This window comes from Panthera pardus, unplaced genomic scaffold (genome assembly GCF_024362965.1).
Source record: "Panthera pardus isolate Hobbes unplaced genomic scaffold, ASM2436296v1 HiC_scaffold_12, whole genome shotgun sequence".
NCBI classification, from domain to species: domain Eukaryota; kingdom Metazoa; phylum Chordata; class Mammalia; order Carnivora; family Felidae; genus Panthera; species Panthera pardus.
The window spans coordinates 108,798,554-108,823,015 of NW_026526677.1; the positions used below are offsets into that span (position 1 = coordinate 108,798,554).

Below are 24,462 nucleotides of genomic sequence, written 5' to 3' on the forward strand. Positions count from 1 at the left end.
GCCTGCGGGTGGCTTCTCCTGGTCTTAGCTGCTATGAGACTGAGTCTGGTCTGTCCTCACCTGCGTGCACATGTATCTTTTAGGCCTTTGTGTCACCGCGGGCCCGGAGAGTTGTTTTTGGCAACCTGATTTGCAAAGAAGAGCAGGAGCGTCCTAGCAGCCTCACCTGGACCTTCCTGGCCCCGACTGCACCCTGGGAACACTGGCTCTGTGGGGTCCAGAGCAGCGGTCACTGCGGGAGAACGCTGCTCTGAGGCCTTATGTCTCCTTCCTCACCGAGAAGGATCACCTCTTCAAGACCCAGCACCTGGGCCGTCTCATCAGGGTGCGACCCACCGCTCTGACAGTTCAACACGTGTGGAGGAGTTAGAGAAGTCTGACTAGCTGTTTGCCGCTGACCTAACCTTTTCCGATTTTTCCAGGTCCTAGAATCCAGTCGCAGACTCGTCTGATCACATGAAAATCAGGCCGAAGGTCAAGAGCCTCAAGGTAAGCAGCCTGCTGGGTGAATAACAGCCCCCAGGACAGCATTTGTGGAAAAGGCCCTGATGAATCTTGGGGGAGAAAAACGAAGCCGGTGTGCCAGAGAAGCAGTAAACCAGCTTTTAAATCCAGGGTTAGAAGTCTTTCTCCAGGTGAAACTGAAGTGCATCGCGGCACAGAGGAGCTCAAGCCCCCAGTGTTTGCAGCGGATCTAAGTCAACTGTAGGAGTCTGGGAATTTTCCAGCCATGTGTCCAGTGCGCCCCAAGCTGGGGGTGGCTCATTTGCATAGCAAAGGGCTGACGGCTCTCCCCTGTCTGGGCTGCTTTGTATTATCCACTGGTGGCATTTGTATATCACTTGGGACTCTGGCTTCCTGGCCAATGCTTGGGATGGAAATTGCCCTTCTAATCGCACGGGACCTTTGTCAACCTTGACTACTTCTTTAGTGACACTATGAGCTGGAGCCTCAGTGCCCAGGTCCATACAAAACCTCACCTACAGGCACTTACTTCTTGTACTTCTCCCAGCACTTCTTTTTTGTTGTTGTTGTTAATTTATTTTTTTAACTTACATACAAGTTAACATGTAGTGCAATAATGATTTCAGGCGTAGATTCCTTAATGTCTCTTACCCATTTAGCCCATCCCCCCGACCCCCTCCAGTAGCCCTCTGTTTTCCATAGTTAAGAGTCTCTTATGTTTTGTCCCCCTCCCTGTTTTTATATTAGTTTTGCTTCCCTTCCCTTATGTTCATCTGTTTTGTCTCTTAAAGTCCTCATATGAGTGAAGTCGTGTGATCTTTGTCTCTCTAATTTCACTTAGCATAATACCCTCTAGTTCCATCCACGTAGTTGCAAATGGCAAGATTTCATTCTTTTTGATTGCCGAGTAATACTCCATTGTATATATATATCACATCTTCTTTATCCATTAATCCATCGATGGACATTTGGACTCTTTCCATACTTTGGATATTGTTGATATTGCTGCTATAAACCTGGGGGTGCATGAGCCTTTTCAAAACAGCATACTCGTATCCCTTGGATAAATACCTAGTAGTACAATTGCTGGGTTGTAGGGTAGTTCTACTTTTAGTTTTTTGAGGAATCTCCATACTGTTTTCCAGAGTGGCTGCACCAGCTTGCATTCCCACCAGCAGTGCAAAAGAGATCCTCTCTCTCCACATCCTTGCCAACTGTTGTTGCCTGAGTTCTTCATGTTAGCCATTCTGACAGGTGTAAGGTAGTATCTCATTGTGGTTTTGATTTGTATTTCTCCGATGATGAGTGATGTGGGGCATTTTTTCATGTGTCGGTTGGCCATCTGGATGTCTTCTTTGGAAAAGTGTCTATTCATGTCTTTTGCCCATTTCTTCACCAGATTATTTGTTTTTTGGGTGTTGAGTTTGATAAGTTCTTTATAGATTTTGAAGACTAACCCTTTGTCTGATATGTTGTTTGCAAATGTCTTCTCTCGTTCTTTCGGTTGCCTTTTAGTTTTGCTGACTGACTGTTTCCTTTGCCATGCAGAAGCTTTTTATTTTGATGAGGTCCCGGTAGTTCATTTTTGCTTTCGTTTTCCTTGCCTCTGGAGATGTGTTGAGTAAGAAGTTGATGCAGCCAAGATCAAAGAGGTTTTTTGATGGCTTCCTGTCTTACATTGAGGTCTTTCATCCATTTTGAGTTTATTTTTGTGTATGTTGTAAGAAAGTGGTCCAGGCTCATTCTTCTGCATGTCGCTGTCCAGTGTTCCCAGCACCACTTGCTGAAGAGACTGTCTTTATTCCATTGGATATTTTTTCCTGCTTTGTCAAAGAGTAGTTGGCCATATGTTGGTGGGTCCATTTCTGGGTTCTCTATTCCGTTCCATTGATCTTTGTGTCTGTTTTTGTGCCAGTACCATACTGTCTTGATGATTACAGCTTTGTAATACAGCTTGAAGTCCGGGATTGTGATGCTTCCTGCTTTGGTTTTCTTTTTCAAGATTGCTTTGGCTATTCGGAGTCTTTTCTGGTTCCATACACATTTTAGGATTGTTTGTTCTAGCTCTGTGAAGAATGCTCATGTTGTTTTGGCAGGGATTGCATTAAATATGTAGATTGCTTTGGGTAGTATTGCCATTTTAACAATATTTGTTCTTCCTATCTAGGAGCATGGAATCGTTTTCCATTTTTTTGGTGTCTTCTTCAATTTCTTTCATAAGCTTTCTATAGTTTTCAGTGTATAGATTTTTCACCTCTCTGGTTAGATTTATTCCTAGGGATTTTATGGTTTTTTCTGCAACTGTAAGTGGGATCAATTCCTTGACTTCTCTGTCGCTTCATTGTTGGTGAATAGGAATGCAACTGATTTCTGTGCATTGATTTTATACCCTGCAACTTTGCTGAATTCATGAATCAGTTCTAGCAGTTTTTTGGTGGAATCTTTTGGGTTTTCCATATAGAGTATCATGTCATCTGCGAAGAGTGAAAGTTTGTCCTCCTCCTGGCCGATTTGGATGCCTTTTATTTCTTTGTGTTGTCTGATTGCAGAGGCTAAGACTTCCAATACTATGTTGAATAACAGTGGCGAGAGTGGTCCCAGCACTTCTTATTTGGCGTGGCACACCCTGATTCTAACCTGACACACCTGAGCATTGGGCCTTCCATGAAATCTACCTTTTCCATGGTCTGTGATCTCTTAGTGTGGAGACAGGCATTCCATAGCTAATGGATGACGTCCTCAGTCTCCCCCACAGTGTATATGGGAGCAAGGAGGGGGTTCTATTTTTTAGTGGCTCCAGGGGCTAGATCATGGTTATCAAAGTCTGAAACTCAAATTCCTAAGGAATTTCTATATATCAGACTTCCTTGGAGGCTCTCTGGCCCCATTTGTGCAAGAAACAAACCCAGGGTCTTCTGACTCTGGTTTTGCTTGCTTATCATCCTTGACCTGGGGACCATCTCTGCCAAGCACTTGTTTCTAACCTGACTGACCAGGAGATAGGACCTTGGAATCTGAAGTGAAGAAGCAGGGAGTTGGATCTAGCAGGAGCTCTGCTGAGGCCAAACTCTGTATCTGAGGCTCAGCACAAGGTCCTATTCCTTAAAAGAAGGATAGGTGACTGATTTGGTGCTTAATCCTGGGCTCTGGACCAGACAGACAACCTGGTAAAACCCTGCTTTAATCAAAAAGTGTGGCTAAGGGAGGGAGTATTCCTGAAGCACATTTTCCCTCAGGAAATGGCAATGGTGGCTGAAATCTGAGTGTTTTTGTTTAGAACATCAAACAAAGCTTCTTGGCTCTTCTTCAGTTAGGCGTTTGACCCTATTTCTCTACCATCCACATCCCTAGGAACTTAAAGCTCCAGCCATCACCTTCTGCCATCGACTTGATTAGAACTAATGCCCATTCTAGATCATGTTGTGACTGAGCCGTGCTTTATAAGATAGCACAGCCAAGGATGCAAGGCATCGCGCTAGACATAATTCCTCACGGTAATACTGTCTCTCCTTGTGGTGATGAGGTCTGACCCAGCCTCAGCAACAATCTCTTCAAGATCCTGGGAAAAAATATTCATTGGCCTTTGTTTATCTAAATGACACCTTGGCTTCATTCCTTATTCCTGTATTTACTTTAACAGTTAATGAAAAGTAAGGGGACATTTGTGATCTGCACCATTTGATTTTAGCTGCTCTCACAGACCACTTCAGTAGGGCTCAAGAAACTGAAGGACCCCCAAACACAGGATGGCTGTGTGTTGCCAAAATACCACCTAACTCAGACCAGACTCCCCCCTTGGGGGTGCTCCCCACCACTACTTCAAGAACTCACAGACCCAGATGCCCAGCCTAGATCTTTGGCTCTGGCCAGTGTTGTCAACATTTTGTGTTCCCGGTCAGATTTGCTTTTCTGGGGCACCTGGGTGGCTCAGTCAGTGAAGCATCTGACTCTTGACTCTGATCAGGACTCAGGTCCTGACCTCATGGTTTGTGAGATTGAGCCCCACGTTGGGCTCTGTGCTGACAGTATAGAGCCTGCTTGGGATTCTCTCTCACCTCTCTCTCTGCCTCTTGCCCACTTGTACCTTCTCTGTCTCTCTTTCAAAAAATAAATAAACACTAAAAAAATAAAAAAAAGGATGTGCTTTTCTGCTTTGTTCTAGGACTCAAATCCCTATTCATCATTTCTGCTTCTTACTGAAATGCTTTTGTATCTCTCTTACTTCTGCTTGATTTTTGTTGGTAGGAACCAGGCTGACTTCTGAGAGACCCTTTGCTACCCTGGCTTCGTGGCATCTGTTCAATATGCCTAACCCTTTCTGCTGGGACTCTGAATGGAGAAACCTGTGATCATTTCAGTGACAAGGCACCTCCTAAAGTCTTCTGTACCTGCCAGGAGCCTCTAGTGATTCCAGAGGTCTTGAGGCAGGGTCCTGATTTCAGAGTGTGGAGATTTGCTCAGGATTCCATTTATTTTTTCCCCCCTCCAAGTTCCCGCTTCTGCTGCTGCCATCTCCTGGTTGGAGGTACCTACTGCATATGGCTCCGTGCTTCCTGTATATCTTTAGGTCCTGGATGCCCATTTATTAAACAATTCATTCCTAACTCCTTTTGTTTGGAATTGCTGAATTCCCAGCAGAGGCTTGTCTGACCGCTTCACCCCATGCAGTCTCCTCGGGTTAGATTAGAGCCAGTTAACACGAGGCCACTGCCACAATAACATTTACAGTGGTTGGACCGAAAGAGCATTGAAAACTATGGTTGAATTTGTAGTAGGAGGGATGACCCAAGAAATCTGTCGGAGACCCCTAAACCTCCAACAGTGATTCTGGCAGGCCCAGAAAACATTTTTTAAAAATTTGAGATCATGGTCACCTGTATCCCCACGTTAATAATTCAACTTCACTAAGTTTCTGGTTTCAAATGATTTTTCAAAGCTATCTGTTTCCATCACGGTGTGTTAAATTTCACGAAGAACTCCGTAATCAGTGCTAATTAATTATTAATTCCTCATCCTGAGACTGTCAACAGGCTTCCTAGAGATGTTGAAAAGTAAATTCTAGGTTTAGTTAACTTCCTATTAACCACATGGTCTCTGAGGCCACGATTTTCAACGGGAGAGAAACTGATAGTAGCCAATCTTTTGTTTCGGACACTGAAAGCTGGAGGAGCTGAATAAACAAGACAATTAATGCTGCTTGCCTTTTAAAAAAAATTGAGAATAGAGGGACACCCAGGTGGCTCAGTGGGTCATGCACCTGACTTAAGCTCAGGTCATGATCTCACAGTGTGTGGGTTTGAGCCCCGTGTCGGGCTGTCTGCTGTCAGCACAGAGCCTGCTTTGGATTTTCTGTCCTTGTCTCTTGGCCCTTCCCCTACTCACGCTGTCTCTCTCCCTCTCTCAAAAATAAACATTAAACAAAAATTGGTAATAGAGCATCTAAACTTGCAATCAAGATTCTGGACTCACTCTCTTTATTGAAGGATAAAAGTTATACTCTGTAAATTATTCTTGCATGGGCTGCTTAAAAGATGCAACCATTTAGACAAGACATTTTTTCATGTTTGTCCTGTCTATATTTGTCTCAATAACACTTGGCTAGTTGTCAGAATATCAATGGGCATTTTCCTACAGTAGTGTCCTTGAACTTAATGCATACAAATGGAAAAGGAGGGACACCGTGTTGACTCGTGTCTCTGTCACTAACTGTGTGATCTTGGGAAAACTGCTTCGCCTCTCTGAGCCTTAGTTTCCACATTGGTAAAATTGAGAACATAAAACTTATGCCTAGGGTTGTTTTTGTTGTTAGGATTAAATGATAACGTATGTTAAGTGTTAGTACTTGCCAAAAAATAGTAGATAGATATGTTTTAACATATAAAAAACTGAGCTCTTTTATTCATGTGAGAACACAGACGTGAATGTAAATCAGTCTCTTAAAAATGTCCCCTATTTAACCAGCTTACACTTTGTCTTCAAATCTCAGTTCCTACATCTATAAAATGGGCTGTGGAGATGGCAATAATTAAAATTGTTCTGAGACAGACATTTTATGGGTTCTCTAATTTGATGATCTGAATGCTGTATCATCTGGTTTCTTGGTCCCTCATTGTACCTTACACATTGAAAACATTTCACCTAAAATAAATCCCAAATGTATGAGAACCCTGGCACTCTGTTACTCTGGGAATTTTTCTTGGTAGAATTTTTCTTCAATGGTCGAGCGTTTGCAAAAGCAGCAGGATGGCTTGTGAAATGCGCGGATTGTTGGGCCCTAGCCCCCTGAGATTTTGAGATGCACCCTATACTCCTCTGGGGCTCAGAGAAGCTATTTAAACTTAGGTTTGCTTTCAGTTGACTCCTGTTGTCTCGTGGGGTCTGTAACTCTTCATTTTTACCAAGGACTCCAGTGATGCTGGTGGCGGCCAGTCTGAGGGCCACGCCTGGAGAAACATGCCCTCGTGCTGTGGTCTCTAATGTGCAGTTTGCACGGCTGAGAGTATCTGGAAGACGCTGGAAATTCTGCTAATCGTGTTACATAAAGCAAGTGAATCTCCACTCACGGTTCATCTACTGGAGGCTTCGTCAGGCCTGCGCGTCAGATCGTCACGTGTCCGGGACTTGGAGAGATGCTCTAAAAGAGGAGCGGTGTGGGAGTTCTCAGGCACAGGGGCTGCTGTGGCTGCCTTCCCTGCTTTGCCTTAAGCACGGTGTGATTTGGGTGCCTGGTAAGTGCTTACGTAATCCAAAAACTATTTTTGCAAAATGGACAAGTGGGCTAGAAAATTCTAAATTCCCTCCAGTGAGGGGGAATAAAGAGAAGTCCAGCCCCACCAATGAAAAATGGCAGAATTGATGCTTCTAGCCTGAGGTCGTCATTAGCCACAAAGTGAAACCCGAGACCATTTAACCACATATAACAAGAAGCAATCATCATGAGAATATGAAATGTGGATTTATATCTAGCACAGTTAATGAGGAAGCTTACTGTCTCTGGGCAAGTATCTTTTTGTTTCAGTGTGTTTTTGAGAGATTAATGATAACAGGAAGCCATCGAGGTAGACATTTTAAAATGGATTGTTTTTTAAATTTTTAAGATAATTTTTGTCTTGTAAAGGGACACGTTTTATTTAATTAATTTATGTTTTTCAATGTTTACTTATTTATTTTGAGAGACAAAGAGCAAGCGAGCAGGGGAGGGGCAGAGAGAGAGAGAGAGAGAGAGAGAGAGAGGGAGAGAGAGGATCCCAAGCAGGCTCCATGCTGTCAGCACAGAGCCTGATGCCAGGCTCAAACCCATGAACTACAAACTTGGGATCACGACCTGAGCTGAGATCAAGAGTCAGATGCTTAAGCCACTGAGCCACCCAGGTGCCCCTCGATCCTAACCTTTTTAAAGCCATAAATCCCAGTACTCTGGCCACCCCAAAGGTTTTCCTGTACCCAGAGTGGTCTGCTCTTTATTCTATTTATGAAAAGTATGTTGCAGGAAAAAAAAAATATTCTGGGAAGTAAGCAGGTCTTCAGCCTCAAGAACAAATCATTTTGTGTGTGTATTGGCGGGGGTGGGGGGGGCAATTAAAACATTGTTTTACAGCTAAAATGTTATGTTTTGTAACTGACCAAAAAAATCCCAGAAACAGTCCTCCAAGCAGTGTTTTACGTTCTGTATAACAAATTGCAGGCTGGCCCCTTTCCTTTTTTCTTTTCCTTTTTTTTTTTTTTTTTGCCTCTAATTACTGCATGGGAATTTCACCATATGACAACCTGCAAACTTTTCATTGAATTTTTATCACCAGAGCATGAATAATGCATTCAGTCTTGAAATGTCACTGTGAACATCAAATGGTTTCACATTATGCATTCTTGCTGGAGTTTCAAGAAGCCAGCGATCTGGGAAGCAGCAGAGACAAAAGTTTGGAAAGGAAATTTGATACAAACTTGTCATTTACCTAGGAGGGATAAAATAAGTCGCAGAAGAGTAAGTGGAAAGACTGAGAAATGAAAGTGTATTTTTAAAACCATAAGGAGGGGAAAAAAAAAAATAAAACTTGCCAGTGGGGACAAGCGGGGAAAAAGCCAGAAGGTAGCCAGGAACAAATGGTCTGGGGTGGGAGCAAGGAGAAAACTCCTAAGCATAGGAATTGAGTTTGAAAGTGCCGTGAAATGGCATCACAATTTGGAACCATAGTAAGAATGTAAGAAGTCTCAGGGTCTGTTGGGAACATCTTCAAATATTTTCTGATTGAGGAGTCTTGAAGTAGAGATGTAATGCTATTAGAATCCTACCTTTGGGGGCGCCTGGGTGGCTCAGTGCGTTGAGCGTCCAACTTCGGCTCAGGTCATGATCTCACGGTTTGTGAGTTTGGGCCCCACATCGGGTTCTGTGCTGACAGCTCAGAGCCTGGAGCCTGCTTCGGATTCTGTCTCCTCCCCACTTGTGCTCTGTCTCTCTGTCTCTCAAAAATAAATAAACGTGAAAAACAAGTGATCGGAATGTGTAGAGACCTAAGAAAGAGAAGTTTCATGGAGGCTAAGAAGCTCAAAAGTTTTAAAAGCTTCAGCACATTCCAGCTGGGTGGATAAGCACATGAAACAATTGAGCTTGGCCAACAGGAGACATTTTATGTTGTTGTTCAATTTGGGAGCCACTAGCCACATGCAGCTGTTTAAATTTTTTAAAGGTTTATTTTTGAGAGACAGAGCATGAGTGGGGGGAGGGGCAGAGAGAGAGGGGGACACAGAATCTGAAGCAGGCTCCAGGCTCTAGGCTCTGAGCTGCCAGCACAGTGCCCTATGCGGGGCTCGAACTCATGAGTCCTGAAACCATGACCTGAGCCGAAGTTGGACGCTCAATCGAATGAGCCACCCAGGCAGCCCACAGCTGTTAAAATTGAATCAAAACTCAATAAATATTTTTATTTATTTATTTATTTATTTATTTATTTATTGAGCACTTGAGCAGGGGAGGGGCAGAGAAAGAGGGAGAGAGAAAATCCTAAGCAGCCTCTGCCCTGTCAGCACAGAGCCTGAAATGGGGGGTGGGGGCTGGAACCCATGAACTGTGAGATCATGACCTTGGCTGAAACCGAGAATTGGACGCTTAACTGACTGAGTCACCCAGGTGCCCCTCGAGAAAATTTTTTAAAACTAAAAATTCAGTTCTTCACTTGTACTTACTAGCCACACTTGAAATGCTCAAAAGCCACATACGGCTAGTGGCTAACATATCGGGCGCCTACAACATTGCCGTCATCACAAAGCCCTGTTGGAGTGTGTGTTTGAAAGCATCCAGTTGTGCAGAAGTAAGAACGCAATGGGGGAGACTGAAGAGGTTGTCCCTTATGCCCTCTTTGGTAGTGGCCGTGGTGAGGGTGACTTGACCTCTCCAGCTTGCACCTGGCCTCTTCACTTTTGCAATCGGGACTTCCCGTCACACTCTTTCCTGGACTGTTGCAGTGGCTGCCTTTCTGCCTCCCGACTTCTGTTCTTTCCTGCTTCTAACCTCCTCTCCGTGAAAACCCTTCCTCCGCTCAGCAACACTCTCGTTGGGGCCACGTTTCCCGGGCCGGTCCAACCTCAGCTTTCCGCTGCCGCTCCACTGTGCTGGGGTGCGGATGGGGGCAGCACATCGGCGCTGCGGGAAGTGATTTCCTCGGGGCTCCTGGCTCCACTTCCTTCCCTGCGCTCACGCGGTTCCTAATACAATGCGGGCTGAATGGTGATCAGTGCAGTCGTGTTACACGGATAACACTGGAGCCGCAACAATGGCTAACCCTCACCCTCTCCTGTTAACACCTTTTTCTTTTCCGTGCGCCAAGCCTGGGTCCTGGTTAACCGTTTGCTACCATGTTTTGTTTTTTTTGTTTTTTGTTTTTTTTTTACCAGTGCAACAGCCTGTTAAATAGTCTTCTTTAGTCCCTCGTCCCGCCTCCCAGCGGAAGCTCTGGTCCCAGACCCGCAGGACAGGATGGTTTCTGTGATCACAGAGCGTCTTCCCGGACTCGGGGCGGCCCCTCTTCCCTGCCCTGCACCCGCCTCGGCGTTCTTCCACACGTCTTCCTGTCGCTGCGTGGTACTCACCAACCCCGGGCACGTTCGTGCATATTCCTTGTCCTCTCTGTGGCCCATGCGATGTCACCTTCCAGACCCCAGGGTCCTCGCCCGTCCCTCTTAGAAGATTCGGGAGGAAAGGTGCTCAAGGCCCAAGGAGTAGGGAGGACAGGGGGAACATCGAGGGACCGAGGGACACAACCGGCTTCGCAGTGCCCACCTGGGGAGCTATGCAAAGTAAGGAGCACTCCCAACCCTCACTATTCCCGAGAATAAGACAACCACACCTTGACGGTACCACACATCCATTTACGGGCGGCGGATTTAGGCCGGGGGAGTGGCCGAGGCGGCGAAGGGGATTGTGGGAGCGCTCCTCGCCGCCCCGCAGACTCACGGGAAATGTAGTGCAGTTTCCTCCAACATGGCTGCTCCCAGGTGAGGGGATGCGCCTGTAGCCGCCGCCGCTTTCGGGGACAAACCGGTGAGGCTGGCGAAGGAGAGGGCGCCGGCGCGGTGAGAGCCCAACCTGGGCCGTGGCGGAGATGTGAGGCACTTGTCGGAGGCGGGAGGGGTGGCTGCAACCCCGCGTTGTCCTGTCGGCCTCTTCCGGTCTCCTCTGACCGCCTCACCCCGTGGGCCTCGGCACGGAGGGAGGGGAGGGGTACCCCGGCCGGAGCGGGCCCCTGGGACGGTCCGTGGGCTGCGGCGTGTCTGTGCGTCGTCTGGTCGTGCCGCTGTGTGAGGTGCACGTGTGTGTGCGCGCGCGGTGCGGATGCTCACGTGACTTCGGTGTCGCTCTTGGGTTTGCTGTGGGCTTGGGGACTGGCGGTCGCGGCCTGGGGAGTGTTCGTCTGGCGCGATTAGGGCTTGTCCGACCTGTGCATTGAAAGAAGGGCATTGCTCGTGGGGTTGGGCGGCTCACACAGCTCGCTCTTCCTGTGCTCCAGTTTGAGCAATCCCGGAGGCCTTTTGGCCGTTGGTGGTGCCAGGCTCTGGTTTTGGTTGATTTCGTTTAACGGGCGTTTACCGATTCCCGCTGTCTGCCGGGCACTTTCTCCATGACCTCAAGTAGACAGCATTTTTCTGGGCGAGCCCATCACGCAGACGGGTAGTTATGATACAATCTGAAAACTGCACCGATAGAGATACACTACGCATTAGTGAAGCATTGAAGAGGGCCGCCAGACTCAGAATTCTGAGTGGCTTGGGAGGGAAGAAGGCAAGGTTAGGTAAATTTAGTGAGTATAGGCTTACTCAGTAAACGTTTACTGGGTGGTTACTTGTTGCCAGATCCTGTTTTTTTGTTGTTGTTGTTTTTCTTTTTTTAAGTTTATTTTGAGACACAGAGAGAGGGACGAGTGGAGGAGGGACAGAGAGAGAGAGAGAGAGAGAGAGAGAGAGAGAGAGGGAGGGAGGGAGAGAAAGAATCCCAAGCAGGTTCCTCGCTGTCAGCACAGAGCCCCATGTGGGGCCGGGTCTCATGAACAGCGAGATCATGACCTGAGCCAAAATCAAGAGTGCAGGCTGAACTGACTGAGCCAGCCAGGTGTCCCTAGATCCTAGGGACGAAATACAGACAAAATCTCCACTTTTCTTATTTTATTTATTTTATTTTCTGTTAAGTTAGAGGAAGAAGAGAGGAAATTAATGAGTAGTTGTTCTTCAAAGTAAGAAAATACAGAGTAGGTGTTCTTCAAAGAATTAAAACAGTGAAATGACAAGTGGCAAGTGAAATGACAACCATTTACAATTTCAGGGGCACCTGGGTGGCTCAGTCATTTAAGCATCTGACTCTTGGTTTCGTCTCAGGTCATGATCTTGTGAGTTGGAGCCCCTCATCAGGCTGGCTGCTTGAGATCTCTGTGTCTCTCTGCCCCTCCACCACTCAGTTTCTCTCTCAAAAATAAACATTATATAAATTTAATTTTCAGGGCACCTGGGTGGCTCAGTTAAGCCTCCTACTCTTGATTTTGGCTCAGGTCAGGATCTCACAGCAGTGAGACTGAGCCCTGAGTTGGACTCTGTGCTGGGCATGCAACGTACTTAAGGTTCTCTTTCTCTCCCTCTATTCCTCCTGTCTCCTCTCACCCTTACATTCACTCTTTCAAAAAAAGGTTTTTAATTTTCTTTTTTATTAAAAAAAATTTTTTTTAATGTTTATTTATTTTTGAGAGAGAGACAGAGTGCAAGCAGGGGAGGGGCAGAGAGAGAGGGAAACACAGAACCTGAAGCAGGCTCCAGCCTCTGAGCTGTCAGCTCAGACACAGGGCTTGAACCAACAAGTTGTGAGATCATGACCTGAGCCAAAGTCCCACACTTAACCGACTGAGCCACCTGGGTGTCCCTTTAATTTTCTTCTTCAATAGGCAATGCAATTTGAATAGCTGCTAAATTCAAAAGTTATGAAAGAAGAAAGCTCCCTCTCATTCCTGTACCCATCTACCCATTTCCCCTTCCTGGAGGCAACCCTTATCACTAATCTTGTATGTTCTGGAGATTTGTGTGTGCAGCCTGTATACCTGTGCTGTAATTTATAAACATTTGATAGGAATTTGCCTACAAGCACAGGAGCATTTTTCTTTCTTTCCTTCTCTCTCCCTCCCTCCCTCCCTGTTTTTCTTTCTTTCTTTCTTTCTTTCTTTCTTTCTTTCTTTCTTTCTTTCTTTCTTTCTCTCTTTCTCTCTCTCTTTCTTTTTCTTCTTCTTTCTTTCTTTCTTTCTTTCTTTCTTTCTTTCTTTCTTTCTTTCTTTCTTTCCTTAATGTTTTTATTTTTGAGAGAGAGCCAGAGCGCGAGCCAGAAATGGACAGAGAGACACACACACACAGAAGCAGAATCTGAAGCAGGCTCCAGGCTCTGAGCTGTAAGCACAGAGCCCGACATAGGGTTTGAACTCACAAAGCATGAGATCATGACCTGATTCAAAGTCCGATGCTTAACTGACTGAGCCACCCACATGCCACCAGGAGCATTTTTCTATATTTCTTTGGTTAATTATAGGCACCCCGTTGTTCAAGGAGGATGACACATACTGCTATTACCACTTAGGGGGATATCCAATAGGATATGTCGGGGTTCAGCTTACTAGCAGAGTCTGTGTGATCTCCAAACTCTTGTGTCCTACAGAGAGTGTGCTTTAGACTTTGATTAGACTGGACTCACCATGGCTAGTAGGCTATCTGGTAAATCGTGATCTCACTCCTGTCACACTCCCACAACATGGCAAGCAGCATCCAAACCTTTGTGCAGTGGTAGAAATTTCTTGGTGAGGGAAGTGGGTTTTTTAGAAAGAGGGCACCTCCAGACCTCAGCAGCTGCTAGCAGCCTGCTCCTGGTTGAGGTGACTCAGACCTGCTGGGCCAGCGCATTGCCACGTCACTGTAACGGGAAGAAACGAGCCTCCGTGGCTACCTGGATTTGTCTTTCTTCACGTGTAATAATGTTTGAGGGAGGAAGGGAAAGAGGATGACAGAGTGTGGTCATGAGGCTCCATCTGCTGGCACCGGGCTCTTAGTGTCATACTTTTACGAACATGTATCCATCCAGCATCTTTTCTTTCTCATTTCTTCCACTTTGCAGTCTTTGCTCATGTGGCATGTTAAGAAAAAAAAAAATCTTAATGCGTTCATCCCTTGTTTTCCATTTCACACTGCAAAAATGCCGTTCCAAAGATCATGATCTTGGGATAGAATGGCAATGAGATAGTTCTTTGAGGGCCCTCAGCTTTCCTTTGTCTTCTTAAACCATTCTGATCTGGCTCTTCTGGAAGTCCCAAATAATTATTAATAGGCGTATTTAATCCTTTTAAGAAATTTGTGACATAGTGTCAGAGATTAACACAGCCAGACACTAAAGTGGTGAAAACAGATTTTAATTAGTAACTACTGACAGTAGGAGAAAGAGCTCAGCTCCGTTCCAGTTTGTGAGAAATGATTCGGATGTTTTAAAGGGGGACTAGGAAGGGAGAGCAGAGCAGGGACTCCGTAGGGCCAGAGAAGAATTACAAAGGATTGGTCCGTGCAAATGCAGTACCAGCCAGCCGTGTTTGCTGCTAGCAGTTATCAAAGTTAGGATTCTGTCCTACTGTGGACACTGGGACAGAGGCCCCATCCTTCCCGATGACTACATTCCAAAGGAATGGCTCTTAGGTCCTTGAAAGCAACACTTCTGAGCAGCAAGAGATACATATTTCAACTGTAGTTCCCTTTCTTTTTTTTTTTTTTTTCTTTTTTCAACGTTTTTTATTTATTTTTGGGACAGAGAGAGACAGAGCATGAACGGGGGAGGGGCAGAGAGAGGGAGACACAGAATCGGAAACAGGCTCCAGGCTCCTAGCCATCAGCCCAGAGCCCGACGCGGGGCTCGAACTCACGGACCGCGAGATCGTGACCTGGCTGAAGTCGGACGCTCAACCGACTGCGCCACCCAGGCGCCCCTGTAGTTCCCTTTCAATAAATACTTTAAGAAGGGGAGGCCAGGGGTCTGTTGACAGGTGTTGCTGGAACAAATGGCACACTTTCCTGGCAGCATTTTTAGTTTTCTCAGGCAGGCTTTTAATGGGGGTGCTGGGGACATCCTGGCTTTATGCTGCTGGAAGCCATAGAAGAGTGTGGTCAGATTTTTTAGTGCAGGGTTTAGGTGGAGTTGCGTGCCAGGAACAGGCACCGTTATCCCCATTTTACAGGTGGGGAGCCTAAGCACAGAAATGAATAACTCACCCAGGATCATACTGCTAATAAGTGGTAGAGCGGAGATTTGAGTGGACAACCGGGACCCCTGAACACTGTGTTCTACTGCCCCTTAGCAGTGACAGAGGCTCCGGGGAGGCCATGTAATCCTGGTCCTCAAAGAGCACATGGTCCAGTGGAAGGGACCAGATGCCGGAAACAGATCATTGTAATTCGTGCAGTTTTAAAAATACCCGTTCAGCTGCCCTCTGCCTGTCTGTCGAGGACACCAAAAGCTTTCTCTCTCACCTGGTTTCTTCTCCTTTTAGCCACTTCACACGGTCACCCGCCAGCCAGGCACCGCAACTCCGTACCTCGCCACGACCTCACACACGTTCTGTCCTAAATCCTACCCACTACTGTCTCGTCCTGACCTGCTTCTGACGTTTGGAGTCAGTCCGGTGTCCGAGTGCCATCACCAGCCTGAGACTCTGCCGTGTTAGTGAGTGATCTGTGTTTCCTCTTTCCCTCACGTCTGGGGAGGCACCAGGCCCTCCTGATCGTACTAGAACTTTCCCCGTGTCCTCCCCTGTCCCTGTTTCCTTTCTTCTTTCTTCCCTCCTTTCCTTTCTTCTTCTTCTTCTTTCCTTTCTTCTTCCTCCACCCCGATCCTCCTGTCGCTTTCCACTTGGTGGGCTGGATTATCGAAGGTCCTCTTGCCTCCCCCTCCCCTATTGCGCTGTGCAGCCCGCCTGTTGTCGCGGCCTTCCCTCTCTCACGCACACTTCGTGTGCCAGGTAAGCTCCTTCCCGGCTGTTGTTTCAGCTGACTCAGCATTTTCTCTCTAGACGTAAAGATGGCTAATTAGAGTTTGGGCTGTTTATGAGCTGTTTTGGAGTATGATTTTATTTAACTTCCTACATTTATGTTGTTTGCTAACTTTGGAGGCTTTCAAGTGGGTGACGAGTGGGATCAGCGGATCAGCCAGCATTCCCTGCTCTAAAATTTTGCCTACCTCTCACTGCCTTTGCCAGACGCATCCAATTCTGTGTTGAGCTTCTGTTGTCTCGCTCGATAACCTCCTTCCAAATGGCTCTGTGTCCTTCAGCGCTCAGCTCAAGTCGGCTTCTGATTTGAAGTTCCCCCAGATTTTTCCAGTTAACGTCAATCTTATTTGTCTTCTAATTCACGGCACATCTGAAGACTGTACGGCTAACAATTATAGAAAGATGTGTCATTCTTTCATTGCTTAGCGTCTGTGTGTTTTCCTCAGCTACGTGTAAGCTGCCTGTTATAGTTGTGGGCTGCACGCACTGAGACCGCCCGTAGGCACGTGTGTATTTGCCCATCATCATCCGTTTATCCCTTCCACACATTTTCCTTGAGCACCTGCTCTCTTGGGGTTTACCTCCTGAGGGGGGAATTAAGCCAACAAAGGAATCATCACAACTTATGTTAAATTCTGTGACTGAAATAAGTAGGCTACTGTAATAAAGCATGATGTAGGGTCCTGATTTGGTTCGTGTGGAGGCCTTTTTGGGAAAGTGCTCGGTAACGACTTGCTGACTGGCATATTTTAGTAGAAGGCAAACACAGTTCTAGGGGTTCTTATGTCTGTATTTAAAAACTATAGAATTATATAACATGTACTGCTTAAAAATAAAATATACCTGAACCTCCATGTAACTTAAGAAAGACCTTGATGCTTTGTATGTGCCTTTTATATCACCTTCCTCTCCTCCCCTGCAGAAATAACTTTTCTCCTGCATTTTCTGTTTATTATTTCTTTGCTTTTCCTTGCATTTTGCTATGTATGTATTTCTAAACAATATATGGCTTACTTTTGGGTTTTGAAGGTATGTCAGTAGAATCGTACTATATATTCTGTGAATTTTTTTGTTTCGTTTGTTTCTTTTTTTTTTCTTCTCTCCTAACGTTATGTTTGTGAAATTTGTCTGTGGCACATTTTACCTAGGCCTTCATAAGTAAGGGGATATATACCTGTGGGTGATAGAGTGCATTTAATAGAGCTAAAGCATTGGAAAGTTTTGTAGAACCTCCAGAGATACTCTTAGATGGCCTTGCTTCTTTGTTACCTTCTTAAATATTTCTTTGTTGTCCAGGCATCTGTTTGTTTTCACTTCTCTTGGTTGGTGAAAAGTAAAGTAAACATTTTTAAAAATTGTCACATAGAAGTATCTATAAACTATAGAATATAGGAATAGCATCATTAGAATTCCCTTTGGGATTCTTCAGGTTGACATTTTGTATCTTTTTTTTTTTTTTTTTTTTTTTTTTTTTTTTTTTTTAGTACTGCCATGGACAGCAACCGTCAAAGTAATTACAAACTGAATAAAACTGAGAAGAAGTTCTTAAGGAAACAGATTAAAGCCAGGCATACTTTGCTGAGACATGAAGGCATTGAGACAGTATCGTATGCCACCCAGGTGACCTAAAACTATTATTTGAATGTAAACATATTGCCATGTTATTGTTACAGTAATATTCATTAGTAATTGCTCAGAGAAGGTGGCTGTGATTGTTCAGTCATGTGATAAATCTCTACCAAGTATGCATACGGTAGTACCTGCTAACCCTGGATTTGGGGATATACTTTGAATTTCCATTGATTGTGTTGGTTGAATTATGGGTGCATATTAATGATACACTGTATATATACACTGTATAACTGTTTATGGTTTACAGAGTGTCATTACATTCATTATTATATTTAATTCCTTAAGAATTCTTACATGATAGTTGAGAAAACTAAGGTTCTGAGAGGTTGTGATGCATCTTTTGATATAGTGTGGCTGAACAGGAAACTAGAGCTAGGTCTTTTGTAACCTAATTCAGTCTTCTCCCCTTTATGCCTGACTTCATTTTTGTTATAAAGTATTCTGATCATATGCTATAAAACATTTTTAACTTATTAGACCTTATTTACAAAGCCTTTTCATTTTCCGATGACCATAATTCAATCATATCCATATCCATATATATATGGGACTATGAGACGTCTTGGACTGTGGGTTAAGAAGAATTTACTTTAACTCTTAGCTTCTCCTCTTACTTGGACACAGGCAGTGCCTCTGATCTCAGCTCTCTTCATTTGTAAAGACCTGTTCCTGCATCCTTTTTATTCTGTTGGATTGTTAGATGCTAAAGGGAACATGTATGTGATGGTACTTACTAGTCTTTAAAATTCCATGTGAATATCACGTATCTTTTCTGGTTGTAAAGAGTAGGAAGGAAGCTCAGCCATCATGTAACTGAAAGCAGGAGAGAGACATGTCTTTGAGAAGATGAAGCTGGGATTAAAACTTGGGTTTCTTGACTCTCGGACCAGTTCTCCTCCCTTACGTCATGATCACGCTGTGTCCTGTGATGAGTTAAGGTTGACAAATGAGTGCTCTGTTGAGGGGGATTTAAATTAGCGAGGAAAAGGCCCATACTTAGATTTCATTAAGCACCATATCAATGACTTCAGAGAATTAAACTAAAATCCTGTAAAGAGGATAAAATACATAACATTACAAGTGGTTTGCCTGCACACACTTTACTGTTTGTGCCAAGAGCCACCGAGGCTGTGAGACGCTCAGAAGATGAAGCTGGCTTGCTCTCGTCTCATCGCCTCCCAAGTGCAACTTGCTTTCTTTTCCTTCCGGGGTCGTGAAGAGAAGTGGTAAGGAAAGAAATGGGTTAAGTTTCTTTCCTGCCTTGGAGGCTTGTTTCTGGTAGATCTGTTTTCTTAGGATTTCTAGAAGCTTTAATCCCACATTTACGGCTTCCAAAATGTGTTCTTATTTGGGCTTGCTTATTTTTTCTCCACAGTATTTTTTATTTTTATTTTTTTAATATTTATTTATTTTTGGGAGACAGAGAGACAGAGTGCAAGCAGGGGAGGGGCAGAGAGAGAGGGAGACACAGAATCTGAAGCAGGCTCCAGGCTCCGAGCTGTCAGCACAGGGCCCAACGCAGGGCTCAAACTCACGGACTGCGAGATCATGACCTGAGCCAAAGTTGGTTGCTTAACCGACTGAGCCACCCAGGCGCCCCAGAAGAATGTTTTTTAAGGGGTGCTGTGATTATAAGAGGTGCTGGGCCATAAGCATCAGAATAAAAACAGGAAGCTTCTCACCCCCCCCCCCAACTCCCACCCCTCAAACAAATCCCTGAAATAAAGTTTAACGCAGGACTGCAAATAACAGGGAGGAATCATGAAGCTTACTAAGGAAAAAGTTTTAATTGTAAAATGACTGAATTACTCAGACACAGAGGAAAATTTTATGTTTATGTGTTTATGTTCAGTAGAAGCATGTGTTATGTTTTTGTGTTTATGTTCAGTAGAAGCTGAGGTTGATTTTTCCTTGAGTCGGTACCTTTACCTCAGTGTTTAGTAAACATTGTAGCATGGTTATGTCAAAAGTGTGGATTCTGGAAAATGACAGAAATATAGGTTGGGAACACAACTCCCCCTAATCACTATCTTAACCTAGTTTTTCATCTCTTCAACTTCTTCCTTTGTGAAGCGGGGTTAACATTAACCACCTTGTAGGCTTATTGTGAAGCTTATGTTAACGAGGATTAAGTGGGTAAAAGCATCCATGGTGTAAGGTCTGGCAAAAAGTATTATGTAACTTATTCCTTCTCTACCTCCTTTCTCTTTCATTGTGTTAAACTTATAAACAGTAATAAATGTTATTTTAATTTGTATGGCCATTAAAAAAGGAATATTTTGCTGAAAGGGCTATTTAAAAATCATCTATTATTTACACATAGGTGTACTTTTTAATCCTCAGTGTTTAATAAACTGTTTTACATACTGTGTATGAAATTAGAAAACCAAATAACCGCCATAAGGAGACCTTTTTTTCCATCTTAATTACACCTTTGTAGAAATCTAATTTAAAAATAGTCTTATTTTTATTTGAAAATAAAATTTCAAATCTTATTTGAAAATAAATGGGTTGATACTAATTGCTCCTGTTTTTTGTTTTTGTTTTTGTTTGTGTGTGTGTGTGTGTGTGTGTGTGTGTGCGCGCGCGTGTGTGTGTTTCAAAGAGCCTGGTTGTGGCCAATGGTGGATTGGGTAATGGTGTGAGTAGGAACCAGCTGCTCCCAGTGTTAGAGACGTGTGGACCAGTAGATGCTCTCTTAATGCCTCCTAACAAGCCCTACTCATTCGTGAGCTACAAAACTGCAGAAGAATCCAAGAAAGCCTACGTCACCCTCAACGGAAAGGAAATAGTGGATGATTTAGGACAAAAGATCATTCTGTACTTCAATTTTGTGGAAAAAGGTATTAGCATCTGGGCATCTTTTAAAACATAGTTGTTGCTTTTGGGTGAGTTTTCTTTTCATACCTAAGTGAGGAGGTGTGGTTTTTGTGAAACCAAACAGGACATCAGTTAAGTGCCCCCTCTTTCTTTTCAAACCCTCTTTACGCACCTAGTTTGTTCCAGGCATGGGGTAAGTAGCTGAAGGGACGTGAATTAGACATAGCCTCCCTTTAAGGAGCTGGGCCTACCAGCCCAACAGTGTGTGAATTATGTATGTCACGTAGTTTGGAATCCTGCTGTGTTTTTCAAAATTTAATGGTGAGGATTCAGATTACCAGTTTTGCAATCTACTCAGAAGCTTTCAGTTTATCACTTTAGAATTAATTGTGATCCCGATGACTGTGTGCCAGACTTCCATTTACGGAGGCTGCCCTTTAGCCGCCAGACCCCTAAAGCTTTATAGTGGCAGCGTCCAGTAGAACTCGCTGTGATGATGCAGATGTTCATTCGTTCATAGTGGCACTGTCCAACATGATTGTGGGATTGAGGAACTGATTTTTAAATTTAATTTTATGTAAGGTAACTAATTTAAATAAAAGCTTTATAGGCTGATTTACAAAACTGCTAGGGAGATTATGATGTCTCTTCACCCTTGTCCCATGGAAATGAGATGAACTTTTTGACTTAGACATCTGATCTCCTATTAAATTCACTTGCCACCTCTTTTTTTTTTTTTTTTTAAGTTTATTTATTTATTTTGAGAGAGGGAGAGAGTACAAGCAGGGGAGGGCCAGAGAGAGACGGAGAGAGAGAGACTCCCAAGCAGGCTTCACACTGCAGCGAGGAGCCCGACGTGGGGCTCGATCTCACGAACCATGAGATCATGACCTGAGCTGAAACCAAGAACTGGACACTTACGTTATTGAGCCACCCACGTGCCCCTAACTTGTCACCTCTTCAGACAATGTCATGTTTTGTTCAGGTATCCTGGGGACTGGTAGGTGAGCATAATCTGACCAAATTTATGTGTTGGCAAAGTAAGACTCAAAGGAAACTTTTTAAAACTTTTTAAAGATATATTTTAGGTGTTATAATTTTCAGTATCTGTATGTGTTTAATTTAAAATCTGGCTTAAGCTTTGCAGATTAAAAAAAAACATATATCTAGTATGTGTTTATGATTGGCTTTCGAAAACTGAATGGTTTGGGAGTAAGTTTTAATTAGAAAATACTGTCTTTGGGTTTTCTCCTAGTCAGTATGTTGAACACCCTGTAAGAAATTGCCCAAAGTGAGTTCTAGAGTGTTCTTTATTTGAAATCCCGTGTTAGATACAGATGTACTTTCAAGACTGTTGTTATCATGTTTATAACCTTGGAAAAAATTCTTTTTAAAACATTTTTTTTTAAGTTTATTTATTTTGAGAGAGAGTATGAGCAGGAGAGGGGCAAAGGGGGAGAGGAGAGAGAGAATGCCAAGCAGGCTCCATGCTGTCAGCGGAGAGCCTGATGTGGGGCTTGAACTCGGGAACTGTGAGATCATTACCTGAACCCAAATGAAGAGTTGGGCACTTAACCGAATGAGCCACCCAGGTGCCCCCACCTTGGAGATAATTCTTGGTAGAAATGAATAGACAATAGAGTTGTGTCACAGATGTTCTGATAATCACCACCAGAGAGCCACTGAATAACAAATACAAGGGGTATTTTTAATCTTTTTGTAAATCTATTTTTAGAAAACTAAGTATGAATTTCTTATACTATAAATTGCCTATCTTTAAGGAATTTTCCCCAAGTGTTTCTTACATAATTTAAACAAATAATATAATGGCTGACATACGGTAAACACTTTGGTAAATATTTATCAGGTTATTCACTATTTGTATTTCTGAAATAGTAATAAAATCTAGTAGATATTTATATTATTATTGTTGTGAATTTTTATATTACATGATTCAAAGATGAAAACTCTTCAGCAGAAAAGCTTTAGAAATCACGTCTAACATGAACGATGAGATCCCTAATGGTAAATGTGAATTGCCCTGTTCCCTTTAATCATAAATTCTATCTTTTTTTTTTCTTTCACAGTTGCATCTATCTTAAACTTTAAGGACACAAGGACTTAAATTACTTTAATATATACCAAATAATTCCTTAATGCATCAATTCTACAATGATATTTTTATTTCTTTAGAATAAGTTTTTTGTTGTTTTACCTTTTTCTGTTACTTGACCATAGTTAGTATCAAGAACTTAAGGGCCAAAATGAGCATTTAAATTTGTGTTTTCAATATTTACAGACAGTCTAGCTTTTAAATAGAGGAGCATATTGTAGATATTATGAAAAACCTGGTTTCCTAGTGAGATTTAAAAAGCTCAATCGTGGGGTGCCGGGGTGGCTCAGTTGGTTAAGCATCTGACTTTGCTCATGATCTTGCGGTTTGTGAGTTAGAGCTCCGCGTGGGGCTCTGTGCTGACAGCTCAGAGCCTGGAACCTGCTTTGGTTTCTGTGTCTCCCTCCCTCTCTCTCTCTCTGTCCCTCCCCTGCTCATGCTCTGTCTCTCAAAAATAAATAAATGTTAAAAAAAAAATTAAAAAAAAACCTCAATTGTGTTCAAATAATATTGAAGTAAATATTGTTTTATTTGCTGTTGGTAACTGTAGTGGATAAAATGTACCATGATTTTTATCTTGGTCTTTATTTTTATATTTTCCTATGTCATGTGCCTCTAGTGTTCTTATTTATGAATATAAGGATTGGGAACTTTAGGATCTCATAAATGGCTATGGACAGAATTATTTGTATTTAGAAACTGTAAGTTTTGTATGTGACTGTTTTAATTTGGTTTCCCACAGCACAATGGAAAGAGTTGGGGCTTCAGGCCTTACCTCCAGGCCTCATGGTAGTAGAAGAAATTATTTCTTCTGAGGATGAGAAAATGCTTTTGGAAAGTATTAACTGGACAGAAGATACAGGCAATCAAAATGGTAAGTAAAACTTTTAAAATGTGTTATTTAAATGTCTCTGCAGGGGCGCCTGGGTGGCTCAGTCGGTTAAGCGTCCGACTTCGGCTCAGGTCACGATCTTGCGGTCCGTGAGTTTGAGCCCCACGTCGGGCTCTGGGCTGATGGCCCAGAGCCTGGAGCCTGCTTCCGATTCTGTGTCTCCCTCTCTCTCTGACCCTCCCCCGTTCATGCTCTGTCTCTCTCTGTCTCAAAAATAAATAAACTTAAAAAAAAAAAAAAATTTTAAATGTCTCTGCAAAATGCCACGTTACTGCTCCTTCTTTCCTCCTCCTCCTTTGCTTTATTAAAACTCTAATATTTCCTCAAAATTATTGGAAGTAGCCTAGATCTAATATTAGGCAAGTCATACCAGTAATTCTTAGGAGCATCAATCATAAATGACATTTATATAACTATCAATTTTAAGCTCCAAACTAATTAATATTTATTAGCTAACTTTTGTAGAGCTAACACAGATAAGCCCTTTCACATGTGTTATCTTAGTTGATCCTCTCCCCTCTAAGGCACATTTCCTGTGGGGAATCACCAGTTCACAATGCAGGAAGAGCCTCCTGGAGAGTCTTGCAAATTAGTTACCCTGACTCTTTCCGGATCTTTAATGGTCTTGTGACTGGCAGTGTTTGTGTTTAACTCTTTAAAGTTGACTGGAGTGAAAAAAGGGATTGTCACAATTTTAGACTGAAAATGTAGCAGAGATGAGGTAGAGTGGTTAATTTTATTAACGACAATAATTTAGCAGTTAGCAAAAATTACTATTACTAAGGGAATCTTTACTCACAATTTCGACTTCGAATATACAAAGAAATGCAATTCTTTTTCTCTCAAGTAGTTTATTTTCTTCTCTTCGTATAGTTCAAAAATCTTTAAAGCACAGAAGAGTAAAGCACTTTGGTTATGAATTCCACTATGAAAACAACAATGTGGATAGAGGCAAGCCATTACCTGGGGGTAAGTAATTGTGAATCGGTGGCAAA

The 24,462-nt window shown here is 43.4% G+C and overlaps 1 protein-coding gene across 14 annotated transcripts in view; it reads left to right on the forward strand.

Annotated features, from left to right (window-relative positions):
• The first annotated feature begins 422 nt into the window (after positions 1 to 422).
• ALKBH8 (alkB homolog 8, tRNA methyltransferase) overlaps positions 423 to 24,462 on the forward strand; it is a 72,892-nt gene continuing 48,852 nt past the window's right edge. The window contains exons 1-6 of one of the 14 annotated variants that reach the window (XM_019469282.2): positions 423 to 489; positions 15,513 to 15,685; positions 17,495 to 17,630; positions 20,248 to 20,485; positions 23,318 to 23,449; positions 24,341 to 24,436. In XM_019469282.2, coding sequence (XP_019324827.2) covers positions 457 to 489; positions 15,513 to 15,685; positions 17,495 to 17,630; positions 20,248 to 20,485; positions 23,318 to 23,449; positions 24,341 to 24,436 — 808 coding nt within the window. In that variant the 5' untranslated portion in view covers positions 423 to 456. Of the gene's footprint in view, positions 490 to 10,905; positions 11,063 to 15,356; positions 15,686 to 17,494; positions 17,631 to 20,247; positions 20,486 to 23,317; positions 23,450 to 24,340; positions 24,437 to 24,462 lie in introns of those variants that run through there. The other 13 variants (XM_053900542.1, XM_019469290.2, XM_053900541.1 and 10 more) reach the window with 13 other exon arrangements.